We start from the raw sequence: 17,936 nt of genomic DNA, 5'->3' as shown, positions 1-17,936 counted from the left end.
TATATATATATACTCGCCCTGTACCAATACCGTCCTTGATTGAATTATGTTAAAATAATTTAATATTTTATTATGTGTAATTATTTATTATAATGTAAAATATTTATAATTATTTAATTATTAAAAAATCTCTCATTAAAATATGAGATAGAAAAATAATTTAATTTTAATTTAAAAATAATTTAAAAATATTGTGTATATTTTTTATAAAATAATAATGATAATAATTTTTTACGGATACAAGTATGGGTACGAAAATTACATACCTGACAAGTACGGATATGAGTACGAGAATGAATTTGAGTCGCGAAAATAAAGACAGGTATCATAAAACTCATACCCGACCAGTCCGGTTACAATCAGCAGTGCTGTAGTGTGTTAGATCATCACCAATCTTATAACTGTCACCTCCCTCTCAAGTTGTAACCACTTACCAATTGTAGAAAACTATTAACCCATTGCCCTTTTTATTTTATTTTTAGAAACAGTAAATAATATGGTTAAAAATTAGTAAGATGATATATTTAATAATTTTTTTTATAAAATATAAATTTAACCAATTTAATTATTGTATTTAATAATATTACACTCATAATCATGTATACTAAATTTTAAATAATTTAGATCCTTTTAAATGTTATATAATAATATATATTTATATATATTTTAAATATCATTTTATATATTGAAATAAGATAATATGAAGAATAACTAAACAATTTTAGAATTATATACAATTTTTTATATTTAATTTAATTAGTAATATTATTAAATATAATGGTTAAAACAATTGAATTAGTATTTTACAAAAAAATATTAAAAATATTACTTCCGTGTCAACAAATTCTGTCTCATTATTTTAATTTCTAAACTATGCAATATTTTAAAATATAAACAAAATATTAATATACGTTTAACTTAATTATTTATAATTAAAATAGAAAAATAAAATATAAATATATTAAGTATTTCATTTATTTTATTTTATTTTTTTCAAATGCAATTACTTAAGCTAACTTGAATTTAAATTGGTTTTTGGCAACTTAATTTAATATTTTGTGGTTTTAAGCATTCTTACTTGTTACTTCTCAATTGGTACACTAACTCTATTGTGAATAAAATGATAGTGAACAGGATTTGGATAGAGTACTATAATTAGATTAAATAATAAAAATGAATGATTAAATCCAAAAGGTTGGTTTTGATATTACACACAAGGATATTTAACCCTAAAATTATTGTAAGTTTTTAATTGTACCAGGTTTGTTATTTTGAATTATGTGTTTATAACTTGAGCTTTCTGTTAATATATTTTTTTTCATCAAGGTTATTATTCATCTATTAAAGAAAAAAAGAAACTTCAATTAATTTTTGCTATGTGTAAATACTTTGAAACCCTGACAACCAATTCAGCTTTTAATGATTTGTAACAATTACTCTTGCTCAAATTTCACATTCAATTACGTAGTGTCAAATAAATTGACAATCAATTCAACGTTTAATGATTTGTGACAATTACTCCTACTCAACTTTCATATTCAATTAAGAGTTGTGACAAATAAATTGAAATAATAAATTGTTAAATATGATAGAATGAGAATAGATCACTTCTTTCTTTTTAAAATATAAAATGTCTCTCTTATTTTTCTTTTTCTCTCACTCTCATTTTTCTACTGTCTCTTTCTTTCTCTCCTTTTTTTTTTTTTTTTTTCTTTCTCTTTCTCTCTTGCACTCCTTTATTTCTTTTTCCTTCTCTCTTTCTACTTTTATTTCTCTTTACCTCTTTCTCTTTGTCACTCTCACTCCCCCTCTTTTTCTCCCTCTTTCTTTCATATATATATTTTCTCTATCTTTTTCTTGTATTTTATTATTTTTTGATTTTGTCAATTTTAATAATATTATTAACGTTTGATTTGTTTCTACGATTTAATGGTATTTGTTAACACTTATTTATTTATTATTAGAATGGAATGAAATAATATATTTTATCCTTCTTATTTATCATGTAACATTTTTCTTTATTTATTTTTTAATTTTATATTTAAATAATTTTAATTATAAGTTTTCAACTTTTTAAAAATAATTTAATATCATATTTATAATAAGTTTTGAGTAAAAAAATATATCTGATGAGATTATTTTAATAAAGAATATTTTTGTAAAAAATATTTATAAATCCAATAATATATTATTGTAATCAAACATTAAAATCTTTAATTCTCGAGAATGTTATATGAATATTCCCAAAATCATTATGAGTAATCATACATATTTTAACTATTTCAAAAAATTATGATTCTCGGGCTTTATAATTCCCAAGAATCATAATTCTTAAGTATGAAAAATTTCTCTCATATCAAACATCCTATATATATGTATACTTATTAAGTAATGAAATAGACATTTACCATTGAGTACATCCACAAACATTATTGAATAAGGAGAATATCAATAACACTTTTTTAACACATTAATTTGAAATTCATTAAAAATGACAAAATTCATAAATATAATAAAGGTGATAGACATTTTTTGTGTAAACATTTCTTAGATTGTTTTATCCTTATAATCATCGACTCTTCATTTTTCTCTCACTTCTAAAGTAATAATCTACTTCATGATTCTTATCTTTTATTATTTTTTAAGAGGTTAATTATATTTTTTGTCCTTGAATTTTTGTTTTTAGTTCTTGAACAAATTTTATTTAATTTTAGTTCCTAGAATTTATGAATAAAAATTTTTACAACAAAGACCAAAATATTAACATAAAAAAGTTTTAAGGAAAAAAAATAAAAATCAACAAAATTTCATACACAAATTAGTATATAATTTGATCGGGAAATAAAAAAAATTAGTGAAAATTAAAAGACTAAAATATATATATATTTTTTTTTAAAATATAGAGAAACACAAAATACCTTTTTTTTAATGCTAATTATAAGTAAAAGAAAGGCATTCAAATAAACTGTATAGTATTCAAATAAACCAAGTAAGCTGTCAATTACGTGAATTTAAGCACCTTACTGGTGTAGTGGATGTACGGTGGTATGACATATGCTCTTAATAACCCATATTCTTGACAAGTGTAGTTTTACAAAAAAAAAAAGGTAGAGGTTTATTTTGCTTCTTCTTAATTGGGTGGTCCTTGCTCTATATAAAGACTATTGTAATTTAATATTTTCCTTCTTAATTGCTTCATATATCTAGTATAAAAGGGTTTAGGTATCCCTTGTACTTGTTTATTCTAATAATATTAACTATTTGGTGTAAATAAAAAAAAAAAAATCACAACATTTTGTGATTTTAATAAAGTTTTACCAATTGAAAAAAAGTTTCTTAAAAAAATGTGAAAAAGTGTATTGATAACCTTTCTTTTTTATTAATAAATTTCAAGTGATTATGAACTGACGTATGAAACCAGGTAGCCCGCCCGCTTGCATATGAGTGAATCACTCTTGCACATTTCTTCACGAGAACATGATATGCACCTACCTCACTTTTTTTTTTATTTCTCCCATATTTTTTCAAAAACAATATTTAGAAGTCACTTTGATATGAATTAACTTAAGAATTCAATTATTGAGTTAAAATATTCAGACTCTACAATTGTAAAATTTTATTCGGTGCCGATACCATTGAAAATTATTAGTTCTAATTTAATGAAATTGAAAAAAAAAGGAACTATTTTATGATATATTTAATTCTTATGGTAAACATTTTGGTAAAAGATAATGTTGTATATTCATTTAAACACGCAGTTAAAAGATAATGTTTTATATTCATTTTGTTCATTATATGGTTGTCCCATGCATACCCTAGAAAATCATATTGTTGCTGACATACTCTCGATCACAATCATTATTATTGTTGCGTTTTAAATTTATCAAAGATAAATAAACAAACAAATATTGTTGTTCTGACAAGGCATCAAGATCAGGATATCTAAATAATATGGATAGTAGGTTGATGGTGGTAGGGGGCCAACCACTCCAAGCATCATTTATACGATGCATTCCAATTATTGCTAATGCCACACATGTGTGATGTCTTTGCTAATTTGTTTATATATATATATATATATATATAGGGTTTAGGGTTTGTGTTTTCGTGAGAAAAAGAGTTATTTTTTTAATATAATTATCTGAGTAACTAATTATTTTAGTCTATGAAAATGATGAATATTATCATATTAATCTCTTAAATTATCAGAAAATATTAAATAAATTCTTAAAATATCAAATTTAATTATGTATCATTTAGTTCCTAAACATATATTAAGATTAAATAAGTTTTTAGTTTAAGTAAAATGAATGAGTTTTAATTTATTATTGTTTTTAGTCTTTACCATTATTTAATTATTTTTAACTACTTGATTGATTATTAGAAGCTTAAATGATCATTTTAGATAACATCTTCATCACAATTGATAATACTTTGTTGTGTGATACCTCTATTTTTTTTATATTATAAATTATTGAAAATATTATTTATTTATCAAAAAATATTATAAGAACCAAAATTAGTGTCAAAGAAAAATATTTTTTAGAGATCAAAATCAAAATTTGCAGTTTTTAAAAAAAAATTAAGACATGTTTAAGTCTATAGAGTAATATTATACCTTTAGTCATTTTATTTTGAATTTCAGACAATTGTAATTGTTAATTTATACTTATAAAGACTTTTTTATCATATATATATATATATGTATATTATATTTTCAAGGATTAATATGATAATGTCTTTAAATTTTTAATTATTTTTTTCACTTATTTTTTAAAATAAATAAAATTTAAAGTCTTTCAAAAGTTACGAAATGCTAATTAAAGAAAATAGTATGAGTAGTAAATTTAATTATTTAGACGGTGGTTGCTTGGTTGAAGTTGAACCCTTTTCATGGTGGCGTCACCTTACCTTCGACTCTCACGTGATGGCTTTGCATTTGCAACATTTGGTTTGCATCACCGAAAAGTATCTTACAATCATACTTCTCATCCTCATCCTCTGATCCCCGTGATCGTCACTATCCTTCGATTACAGTTGTTGTTGCCGTCCATCGTTTTTTTTTTTTTTTTTTAAACTTAAAATTTAGTTATATTAACTTGTCTTATTAATAAAGATATGAGATATTATGAGACTTGCTAATTGCTATATGTATTATTAATAAAAGGCACATTTGTAACGAGGAGGGTATACATTTGACTTCTTTAGAACGAGAGGACCTCACCTCATTAAAAAACCTGATGAGCCAATCACCAAGTTCCCAACGAACAACAACCCATATGTTGCCATGTCCCTTCTCTCCACTTCAAATCCCACATATGTTGTGATGCTTCTACTCAAAAGGGAAACCATATGTTGCAGCCATGATAAATTAAAAACCATCTTCTCTTGTATTTTACTATATATTAATTTTTTCCCACTTTTTTTTTACCTATATATTAAAAGTATTAAAAAAATAGTGACCTAAAGTATATATATATATATATATATGTTTATACTATGCATGTGCTTTGGAGCATGAAATTAGGTGACACGAATTTTTCAAAATTAAGCATGAAATATTATGTCACTAAAATTATTTTATTATTTTATCGTAATCAGACTGATTTCTAGTTAATTAAAAACGAAATCAGTACAAGTTGTCATCAAGTTATATATATGCACACGTGTGTGAAAATATAATTTTCATTAGTTTGTTTGAATGGTTTTACCCTGCCACGGCATGGATGAAGTAACTAGCTGGATCTGAGAGAGACTTACAAGAGCGAAATTAAACAACAAATGCAGTAGTCAACATTTTCTCCTCATTCATTTTTCTTTCGTCTTTTATCCTCATTAAAAAGGTGGACGAAGTTTGCTGTACGTTTCTACGTTAACGATGCATGTCAATGTTCTACGCTTAAGTGGAATAGGGTTAATTAATTATATAAGTGACAAAAAATTTATTCTAAATATTTAATATATATATATATATATATATATATATATATATATATATATATATATATATATGAGCTAATCACTTATACATTGTCAGTGTAAAAATTTTTTACACTGACAACTAATTATATCTTTTAATTCTACTATGTCACTGTAAACACATTTACTTTTAACAGTAACATGATAGAATTAAAAGATATAATTGATTGTCAGTATAAATTTTTTTTATACTGACAGTATATAAGTGATTAACTATATATATATATATATATAATAGAGTTGTATTCACGAGATTAAAACTTAAAATTACTAGTTAAATAGAAACATTGAATTTATTTATGTGATTGTTTGCTAGTAAATAAATACTTCCCAACAAATTGAAAGTTACTGTTAGCGTACGTATTGGCTACTAATTAAACTTTACCCATAAGAAAGTTAAACTGTTCATCTTACCAGAGAAAGAGGAATAAGAGACACCCAAGACCAAGGGTCTACGTTAAGTACTAATGTAGGTGTAAAGGAAGGAACCAAAATCATCCGTATTCAGAACGTATATATATATATATCATGAAATTAATTAAGTAGCACTTTTTTTACTTTTATTTTTTCATATATACATACAAAAAAAAAAAAAATTACGACGATATAAATAATTTGAAAGCCTCCGTACATAGGAAAATCCTTTAGCTTGGTTGATTGGCATATTAAAAAGTTGAGAAGTGAATGCATATATAGTAAAGTTACCGCTGGATGCAATTAGTCTTGCTAGTGCAATAAATGAGTAAAAGGACGTGATAAGGTTGCGTTTATAAATAGACCCTACGCAGCGTATAGCGAATAGGAATAATAATAGGTTATTTCCTTGGTACTATATATGGCTGTGTTTAATTGTTGTTCAAGTAGCTTAATTGTCCGTTTGATGATATTGTTTGTGTTATCGTGGAGAACAAAGGGGGTGGTGAAACTACCAGCTAATGTTTCAATCCCAGCAGTGATAGGTTTTGGAGATTCGATCGTGGACCCTGGCAACAACAACAGGATTCAAACCCTCGTCAAGTGCAATTTCCCTCCTTATGGTAAAGATTTTCAGGGAGGGACCCCTACCGGTCGATTTACCAATGGTAGAATTCCCTCAGATTTGCTAGGTACATATCCACTTTCTTTTTATTCTTCAACAGATTTTACTTTTCAAAATCCTTCTAACTTCAATCTTATTTACTCCATACTCCGAAATACTACTTGCTTCAAATTATGATAATTAACAAGAATACCTCATCAAGTCAGAGGACATGTTACATTTTTATCATACCATATTAGCTCTCACGCCAAATATGTGTTGCTTGCAAATTACAAGACTATGCAGTTTTGGTGTTTTCCAAGATTTTAACATCTTTCAAAGTCTCACTCACATCCTACAAGTTACATCATTATCCTACCTTTTATATAGTGGGAGCTCTTTGCGTTGTTGAGACAGAAAATACAAAAGTTACAGTGAGAAAATACTTTACGTATAGTGATTTCTGTGTCCAGTAAATTAGTTTATACTATCGGTCAAAGGATATTAGCCGTGTAAACTAAAAAGAGAGAGGAAAAGAGATAAAGCGAAATCATTTACCTAAGCTCATTAATGTGTATTACTATGTGAGTGAGTTGAAAATGTGACGGAAAATATATGGATAATTATGATTTTCTATAAATTATGTACTTAAGCTCATTAATGTGTGTTATAAATTATAATTTAATATTTTCTTATAAAATCATCATTTGCTTTCTTTATTAATTTCATTGAATTTTGAAGTAAAATGAATATTTTAAATTTATTAAATAATTTACATGATTAACTCAGTTTTTTTTTAAATGAATGTATCAAGGATGTTGCGCAATTTAATTTTCTACCTTTTATATGCATAAACTGAATCTGTTCTAATTTTGGTAAAATATTCTTTTAATAAAAGGTTTTTCCTAAATTTCCGTGATTTTGTACTTGGATAGTAACTATGCTGTCTTTATTTGCCATTGTATAGTCACATCGCACACTAGCTTTGAAAACTTTGTCTAACTAACTATAAATTGACACTTTGAAACCTTTTCAAGACAATTATGTAACAATTATAATTTTATTTATGAATTAAATTATACTTTTGGACCTTCTATAATATTCATTGTATAATTTTGGTCCTTGATTTTTAATTTTATAATTTTGGTTTTTTTAATTTTATAAAATTTGTAAATTCGGTTCAATTATTAAATTTTAAAATTATAACATTATCATGATATTTATAATTTTAAAATTATAAATATGTTGCAAAACATATTTAGGATTCTCAAAAGGTTTAATTTAGTTGTTTGAGTAGGGTGTATAAATTATTGTAAATTTTCTTATTGTTGAATTTGATTCCTACGAAGAAAAAATATATTTAGAACACAATAATTTAAATATTGTGTGCAGACTTGTATATTTCACGGCATTATACCAAAATTAATTTTTTGTGGTAATTAATTTATTATTTAGCAGTCATATAAATGGTCATCATTTTTTTTATCAGCATTTAAATAAAGGTTGGTGTATCTAGTGTCGCTAATACTATTACCAGCATTTATATAAAATGCTGGTAAAGATCTACTAAATTGTTGGAAAAACTTATTTTTTTTAGTGAAGTAGCCATTTTAAAAGCTATTAAAAGTTATTTTTTTCAATTGTCTCTTTTACTTTAAATAATTTATTCCTATAATTTCCTTTTCTAAATTCATAACTTATATACTTTTTTTTATCTCTACTCGATGCGGGATTTGTAAGATGAGGGTTATCTTTTATTTATATATTTTTTAATTTATTTTTTTAATTATCTTGTCTCTTAAGAAATGTGAGATTTATAAGGTGAAAGTTGCTCTCTAATTACTTTATAACACTATTGAATTTGGTAATAATGGGTGATTTGATACCAATTTAGAATAGTGAATTAGGAGTCAACCTTATAAAATGAACCTGTAAGGTGATAATTATTACTCACTTATATACTATTTAATTATCTTATCTCTAATCGATGTGAGACTTAAGTTTTTTCTAATAAATAATTGTCGCTAATAGTAAACTTTAGTGTAATATAAATACATTTTTAGTAGCTATTATATATTAGCGATTAATATTTTTATATATGGCGGCAATTAAATTATTGCCATTAAATAACTGTCGTTAATAACAAATTTTGTTGTAGTGTGGTTGATAAAAATAAGGACTCATTATATATATATATATATATATATATATATATATATATATATATATATATATGAGGAGGGATCTTTTTACTTTAGAAATTAGTCTACCTAGACTTCACTGTTCAATAACTTACATTCTACATTAAATTTCAACGATCCAATCATTCAATTTCTAGTTCTTAATGCATAGATCAAATCTGCAAATTTTTAGAAAATTTGAAAATCATTTGATACTTCATTTCATTAATTTAAATTGATGAATAATTATAAAATCATTTATATATAAAAGGATGGTTATAATAATATCAATGTAATTTTTACTAAATATTACACTGCTCAATAACTTTATATTAAATATAAATTTTGTAAATTCAACCATTAAATTGAAAGTTCATATCATTTTATATGAATATATCAAATTTTGTTAAAATTAAACTACAACTTGAAGGTAATCAAAGTGTTAAGTATATTTTGAAATGTATATATTACGTCAATTTTGTTTTATAAGAATGAGGTATCAAATTATCTTGGATTAATATAAATTTTTTTATATATAATCTAAGAGTAAAGAACTTTCAAGCTAATGGTTAGATTTACAAAATTCACATTTAATATAAAGTTATTGAGCGGTGTAATATTTAGTAAACGTTATACTGGTATTATTATAACCCTCCCCTCTCTCTATAATATATATATATATATATATATATATATATATATATATATATATATATATATATATATATATATATATATATCCCATTAACTTTTAGTTCCTGAAAGAAAGAAATTTGGACAAGCAATGAAAGTTGGGTTGGTAATACATGAAAACAAATATTGATATGAAAAAATGATTTATATGGACACATTTACTTTAAATGATGTTTAATTTAGTGAGAGAAAAAAAAAAACATGTAATAAGTATTACGATATTATAAGGAAAATAAATTGTATCATCTAAGGTTTTAGACAAACCGCACTTGGTGGATTTTCTGTAGGTTGATTCAGTAGAATGGAAGTTCAATGGGCTAGATTATTAGTGGATAATCAGTTAGTTCTTGCATGAGATTTTCGAAAGTTATCTACGAAAAACTAGGGACACTGATAGGCAAACATACATCTATATAAATATAACTTCGTTATATTAAATTATTAATGGGAGTGTTTTGACTTAGACGTCTATTAAACTTTTATAGGTTGTCTGCATTCTAGAAATTAAATAGACTATTCTAGAGGAGATCAACTTATAGAGGTTGGCCTAAAGCCTAATGCTTGGAGATTAATATATAAAATAATAATTAAAAATATTAAAATCAGAAAAATTATCTCCAACACCAATCATTACTCAATTGATATTCAAGGTAGGTAAAGTAGAGTGTAGAGAACACATTAAGCATATAAATGAGTTTGTTTCCTAATAACATTTTTTAGGACCAAAAGCTGGTCCAATTATCTAAATGCTAAGTATGGGAATTGAAAGCCCAAATCTGTCAAACTTATCACTTTCAAATGAAAACGATGACTTGATCTCAAAGTATATGAATCTAACGTCAATAGAAATTAGAAATTGAAGCTTGCGTGTCTCTTATTAGGAAACTTTTATACTTGAGCGTCGCTAATATGTAGCATGATTTGTGTTAGTTAACACATAATAAAATAAAGTTTAGCAAGGGCAATCTTCCTAAAGGACGTACAAATATAGATGAATTAATAAAATATAATTATTTATTTGGTTTCTTCTGGTCATATTTGCATCATTATGTAAGAAACGGGTGCATACATAATGGCCATGCAAGGCAACTTAAAAAAATCGAAAATGTTACGTTGGGTCAAGAAGTATTTGATATACACGTTCTATGGAAGTGAACATTTACATTGTAAGTAACCGTACGTAACTCTAGGAAAATATATGTTCATCTCTAATACATATACAATTCACTGTCATCTTGTGTTCGTGTAATTTTGGTCCTCAAAACTTGTTTATTATAAATTTGGTACCTCTAATTTTTAAAATTAAGAAATATTTTGTCCATGCTTAGATAATTATACATATTGCGATACTATAATAAAAATTGTAATTTTTTAACTTTCTAAAAATGTTAATTACGAATTTTCCTTTATTAATATAGATTTTATTTATTAAAAATTAAATTATTAGGGTATATATTTAATTAAATTATATATCATCTTTATAAATAATTAACGTTAAAAAGGAATTTTGCATTTTTGTGTGTATTTTTTTATAAAAAATAAGAATAAAAATGATTAAGATTAAATAATAACTTGTAATTAACAATCAAAGGCAGATTTTGTATACATATATAGGGTAAAATGATATATATAACAAAAGAATCATAGAAACAAAATAATCTAAAATTTGTGTACATCAAAAACAAAAACTCTCTACGTGTAACTATTATTTTCATTGGTATCTCCTAATTAAATATAAATAATTATTGATTAGTAGGAGATTATGATAAATAAAAAATAATTTTATTAAATAATTTTATTGGTATCTAATGATTAAATATTTTCTTTGGTATCTCCTATAAAATAAGTAATTATTGTTTAGTTAATGATTTATGAAAAAAAATATAAATTAAATAAAAAATAGTGGGGAGAGATAATAAAAAAGAGTAGTTTGAAAGTTGTTACAAAATTAACCCATCACCCTTTATATATGTTATAGATATTGATTAGCATGGATATGATTACATTATTCCATTAGCATTAACAAAGACAAATCTTAACACCAATATTATTTCATTAGAATTATATATTAACGATAAGAAAGTTCAAATATAAAATCTATAGATATTATTCTAAACCTATAATTAAATTGCTAAATTTCACTATTTTTTTACCTATTAGAATAATTACATTAACAATAAGAAAATTTGAATGTAAGACATGTAAATATTATTTCAACAGTTCTACTCTATCATTGGTCGACAATTGGTTAAAACTTTACTATACAAATGTGGTTTTAGGTTGAATTCAGTCATGAGTATTATGGATCAGCTTTTCATTAATATCTGAAATAATTAGTAGCTTGTTTGACTTTGAATTCAGTTGAAGAACTGGGTATTAAGGAGCTTTTACCAGCTTATTTGGATCCAAATCTGAAACCAAGTGACCTGGTAACTGGAGTCTGCTTTGCTTCTGGTGCTACCGGATACGATCCTTTAACGCCAAAAATTACGGTATATATAATTAATTATCTTTAAGCTCTAATTACCACTAATTCTAATTATATATCATTGTTATGCAAATGTTGTTTCCACTGATCAGTCGGTGATATCAATGTCGGATCAACTAGAGATGTTCAAAGAATACATAGGGAAGCTTAAAAACATTGTTGGAGAGGAGAGAGCAAACTTCATCTTAGCCAACAGTTTTTACTTAGTGGTAGCTGGAAGTGACGACATTGCCAACACCTATTTCATCGCTCGCGTTCGACAATTACAATACGATATTCCTTCTTACACTGATCTTATGCTCAACTCCGCTTCTGATTTCGTAAAGGTAGACTTTACTTTACTTTTTTTTTTTTTTTCTCTTTCAACAACTACAACTACTTAACACAACCAAATTCTGATTGTTTTGTAAAATGTGAAGGAATTATATAAACTTGGAGCACGCAGAATCGGAGTACTGAGTGCACCTCCGATAGGGTGCGTTCCATCACAGAGAACTCTGGCTGGAGGCATACAAAGAGATTGCGCAGAAAATTACAATTACGCGGCAAAGTTATTTAACTCAAAACTCTCGAGGGAACTAAATTCTCTTAACTACAACTTGCCCGATAGTAGGATCGTTTACATCGACGTTTACAACCCCCTATTAGATATCATTGTCAACTACCAACGTTATGGTAATTAAATCAATCTCATCCCAACGTATAGCTAATCTAATCATTTCATTTACTTATATAATTTTCAAATTTTAGTTAAGTTGGTTGGTGAATATTTCATTGCATTAATTGCAGGGTATAAAGTTGCGGATAGAGGTTGCTGTGGCACAGGCAAATTAGAGGTTTCTGTGTTATGCAACCATTTGGACGGCACTTGTCCCGATGATACGGAATATGTATTTTGGGATAGTTATCATCCTACCGAAAGAGTATACAGACAACTCATAGTCCAAATCCTTCAAAAATATTTGACTCGGTTCTTCTGAGTTTCACTTAGAGCACTTTATGGGTTGCTTAAATTTTAGCAGAGTTACTTGTAGAAGTAACTCTGTTAAAATTTAAGCAACCCATAAAGTGGGCCAGAACTAATATGACAGTGATGTGGCACATGAAGTTGCTTATAAGTAACTCCCTGTGCCACATCACTGCCACATCAATTCTGGCCCACTTTATGAATTGCTTAAATTTTAGTAAAGTTGCTTCTACAAGTAACTTTGCTAAAATTTAAATAACCCATAAAGTGAACCAGAGTTAATGTGGCAGTGATGTGACACAAGAGATTGCCTATAAGCAATCCCTACTAAAGATGCTCTTGGACATGCATGACACTATTTAATATTAATTGTAACACATATCATATCATCGAAGAAAATGAATATGTTCGATCGAGTTTATCAAGTTGATAGTGACTCTGATTGTCAAGTATATATATGATTGTAACGGGTCTTCTCCAGATTTCTATAATTTTTTGGTATTTCTATATTTGTTGAATTTTAAAACTAAGAGCACTTCGAATAATTGATTATTTTTAAGAGGTTAATAGCGATGTATTATTGAAAAAAGTTTTAGCAACTAATTTAAAATTAAGATTTGTATGAATTTTAAAGTAGTTAACTGAACTTTCAATGATTAACTTTATAAATAAAAAAGAGGATATATTTACTTATTTCACTCAATAACTCATATTTTATATCAAATTTTAGTAATATGAATGTTAAATTAAAAGTTCCCTGTATAGATTAAGTCTGTAAATTTTTAAGAGATTTTAAAATTATTTTTAATACTTCATTTTATTAATTCAAATAAATGTATAAAATATTTTTATGATTATCTGTTAATTTGAATTAATAAAATGAAGTATCAAATATTTTTTAAATTTTTTAAAAATTTGTAAACTTGCTAAAAAATTTAATAATTGAATTGATAAAATTTAATATAAAAATGTATCATTAAATAAAGTAAATCTATCAAGACTTATTTTTAAAATAACTGAATCCCTCTTCAATAAAAAAATTTAAAATTCAATTTAACTCAATTAAACACCTTTTTGAGAATAAAATATTAACTATTCAATGAGTGTTATAAATGTGATGACTCTAATGATTTTAATAAACTTGAAGTTAAAACATTAACATTAAAAAAAAGGTATAGTTCACTCTTACTACTTTCCCTCAACTAAAGAGCTTGTTTAAGTATGTTCAAAAAATTTTATATAGATCATTTAATAGTAAGAACTATTAATAACATAAACATTTTATTTTTTAACTCTTTCATCGTCTTTTTAAAGATAAAATTATGATTATTTAGTGAGTACTATAATGAACAACAAAAATATGTAATAAAAAAATATTGGGTAACATTTAAATTTTTTAATTCACAAGTAACCCATAAAAAGCACATGACTGTATATTTTTGTATAGGGATATTTGAAAGGATATTAAAATATATTGAATATCCCAACTGGAAGCTGGTACGTAATAAACCAGAAATTTCTGTGCTTGTCTTCACCAAATTTTAACTTCCTTTACGTAGTTTGTACGGCATTTAGTTTCCCATGTGATCGTGGCAAGCTAATTTAACCACGTGTTGGAACAATTGAACACCACTAGCATTGTCTTATAGATTTATCTAGGCCACAAATATGGATGGATTATGTACCTACACAAGGAGATGTAAGTAATTCCATTGCGTCTTTTCGTCCTTTGTTTTCTTAGTCTTCTTTTATAATTTTCTGTTCGTGTTAGATTACACTAATTCGAAGAGTAAAATACACTATATTTTACTTTGATAATGATATGAGTAGATTTCGGACATACTTGTCCAAGAAAAAAAAGGAAAAATATATGTAAAAGACACTTCAATTTCTAGTTAATCTTCGGATTCGAATAAGTCAATGTTATAATAAATGTTAAAAAATATGCATTTTTCTCTTTCTATATATATCATTATGTATACTAATTTTATTGGACCTAAATCTATAAGAAAGATTCATTAACAATCATCATACCTTTAGTAATACTTTTTCTTTTTTTTTAGACCTTATCAATCATTAATATAAATCGAGTTCCTAGTTTTACCTTTTTGCCAAGTCCCTCCGATATACAGATCCATAGATTTTGAAGACCTTTTGCTGATTAATTGACAACAAACATAGAAGAAAATCTAAGAGTCACTTGGTTTCTTTTTTCTTTTTTTTGGTAGTCAAATGTTGTATCGCATTTATAACCTCTAACACTGCGGTTTTTATATTTCTTCATATTTTTCAAAAATGAAGAGATTCATTTTTTGGCATATGAAAAGTCTTATATTCACTTATAAATATAGGTTCATTTTTACTGCATTTTCTACTCTGGGATCGAAGACTCTTTTACGTATTTTTCTTAATCGAGCTTTATTTCTTTAATCCTTGTTTTACCTCCTTATCTAAAGACTCTTCTCCCCTCTTCATATTAAAGGCAAAAATGAGTTACGCATTTTCATCTACTGATTATTCTTCTTCTACCTTTTTTGATTTGTCTTCTTATACCGATAATGATTCTTCTCAACAAGTTGCCAATGACCTTCGTCCCTACCCAAAAACTTAAACCAAGAAAAGGTTGAGCCTTCGGTTGAGGACAAAGGCTTAGACCTTCATTATGATAGCAAATTAAAAATAGTATATGGGTTTGAATGGGTTCATAGAGAAGTAACCACCTATAACTCTTGGTTTAGTGACCCAAGAATTTTAGAAAACTTTATGTCTTGTAAATTTCTACCTTTTCTACCGAGGAGGAACCTTTCCCAATTTTTGCAAAGTCTTGTAAAATTGATGCCTCCTTTAATCCTAATTACATTTTTGCACAAATACCTCTTTCTGAGCAGCGACATTTTTTTTTATATATATGACTACCTTTTCCGAGACTTTGGTATCACTCTACCTTCACTAGTACAAAAGAGGTGTACTACGTCGGACATTTTCAGCTTTTTACGTTAGAAAACATACCAACGTAGAAGCGGGAGACGTAAATTTTACGTCGGATCTGCAAAATCGACGTAAATTTACGTCGGACATTACGACATCCGACGTAAAAAAGTAGGGAAAAAAATAAAAAAAAACATAAAAATGCCAGCAGAACGACCCGTTCTGCTTTCAGAACAGGTCGTTCTGCTTAGAGAACGGGCCGTTCTGCTTGCAGAACAGGCCGTTCTGCTTGTAGAACAAGCCATTCAGCTTCGTATAACAACCCAAAAGAAAACGCCCACTACCTATACAAATAGAACAACCAAAAAAATCAAATAAAACAGATAGCCAGAGTAGCAATGCGAAGTAGAAAAGTGCTAACGAAACCTTGATTCATACCTGAGGAGCAGCAACAATGTGCAAATGAGTAACAAAGAGTTCATCTCTCTGTAAAAGACAAAAAAACAATTCAGTAACAAAGGAGAGGGAGAGGGTTTAGAGAGAAAAAAATGAAAAGTGATGAAGAGTGAATGCGCGCGGTGTGCCTCGCGCTCTCTTATTCAAATTTGCGTCATTTTTTACGTCGGACCTGATAGGGTCCGACGTAAAAAAGTTTGCAAAAATTACAAAAATGCCACCGCATTTTTTTACGTCGGATTTTCGTATTTCTGACGTAAAAGGGGTGACATAATATACTAATTTTCCACTAGTGCTTTTAACCCTTTTTTTATTAATATTCTTAGGATTCTTAACGTTGTATCCACCCAACTTCACCCAAATAGCTAGGTTGCCATGCAAGCATTTTGGAGTCATTGTAAATTTACTCATGTGAGAACTACCTCAAGTTTATTCCTTCTTCACTATTATTGCCAGCCCATTGAACAAGTCAAATGGGTTTCTTTAGCTCAAGTTTCTTCCTAAAAACTTCTCAAGCTTTTTACTTCCTTATACAAAAATTTTAAAGTAGGTTTTTTTCAAAAGATTGTGTATAAGTATTATTGATTCCTCAGGTGCCAACGTTTCCTCCTTTCACCATGTTTGAAGGAAAAAACCCACTACAATTTCTTTTATAGGGTCATTTACTCTTCCTCCAACCTTGGCATCTAGCAGCTTCTTGTCCCCCAACATTAATACTCAAGAGGTCTTAGGTCAAGGCTTCCTTTCTCCCAATGGTCGCAAATTTCTTTCTCAAGAGAACTCACTCACCAAGTGGTCTTTTTGTGTGAATTAATGGGTTATTCCATGGGGATTACTCAAACCCTCTTCATGGATAATCTGATAAACTTCAGACCAAGATTAAAGAGTTTGAAACTATGTTTGCTCAATTCTTAACACAAATCAAGAGATCATTGATGACAATGAAAAAATTGAGGTTGATTGTTGAAGGCTTCAAGACTTGGTTGCTGATTTGAAGGATAAACTAAGGGAGTCTGAAGACTCCAAAGCCAAGCTGATTGAGAACCTTGAGAAATAGATTGATGAGTTGACCATTGAGAAGAATAAGGTTGGATTTGATTATGAAGCTTATAAGGTCCATGCTAAAGATATAATTTATAATGAGTATGATGGAAGGTTTTAATCATGTTGTTTGGCAAGCTTTACACTTTCTTGAAGTTCCCTCTAAATTTAAGTTTGATCTTGGAA

The 17,936-nt window shown here is 26.9% G+C and overlaps 1 protein-coding gene across 1 annotated transcript; it reads left to right on the top strand.

The window, feature by feature from the left end:
• The first annotated feature begins 6,695 nt into the window (after positions 1–6,695).
• On the top strand, positions 6,696–13,832 carry LOC109815667 (GDSL esterase/lipase EXL3). Its single transcript, XM_020380447.3, has 5 exons — positions 6,696–7,085; positions 12,232–12,362; positions 12,451–12,684; positions 12,778–13,033; positions 13,148–13,832. Exons 1-5 carry the CDS (start codon positions 6,815–6,817, stop codon positions 13,336–13,338), a joined length of 1,083 nt encoding a protein of 360 aa, XP_020236036.1. The 5' UTR covers positions 6,696–6,814; the 3' UTR covers positions 13,339–13,832.
• Positions 13,833–17,936: the final 4,104 nt, after the last annotated feature.

The sequence above is a fragment of the Cajanus cajan genome, chromosome 4, assembly GCF_000230855.2.
Source record: "Cajanus cajan strain Asha chromosome 4, NIPB_CcT2T_4, whole genome shotgun sequence".
NCBI lineage: Eukaryota > Viridiplantae > Streptophyta > Magnoliopsida > Fabales > Fabaceae > Cajanus > Cajanus cajan.
Note: the sequence above shows the minus strand (reverse complement) of the source record. Positions and strands in the feature narration are given on the sequence as shown.

Coding starts and splice junctions, on each gene's coding strand:
- LOC109815667 (XM_020380447.3), top strand. CDS start 6,815: ATGGCTGTGTTTAATTGTTGTTCAAGTAGCTTAATTGTCCGTTTGATG. Junction 12,363..12,450: donor CTTTAACGCCAAAAATTACG/GTATATATAATT, acceptor TCCACTGATCAG/TCGGTGATATCAATGTCGGA. Junction 12,685..12,777: donor CCGCTTCTGATTTCGTAAAG/GTAGACTTTACT, acceptor TAAAATGTGAAG/GAATTATATAAACTTGGAGC.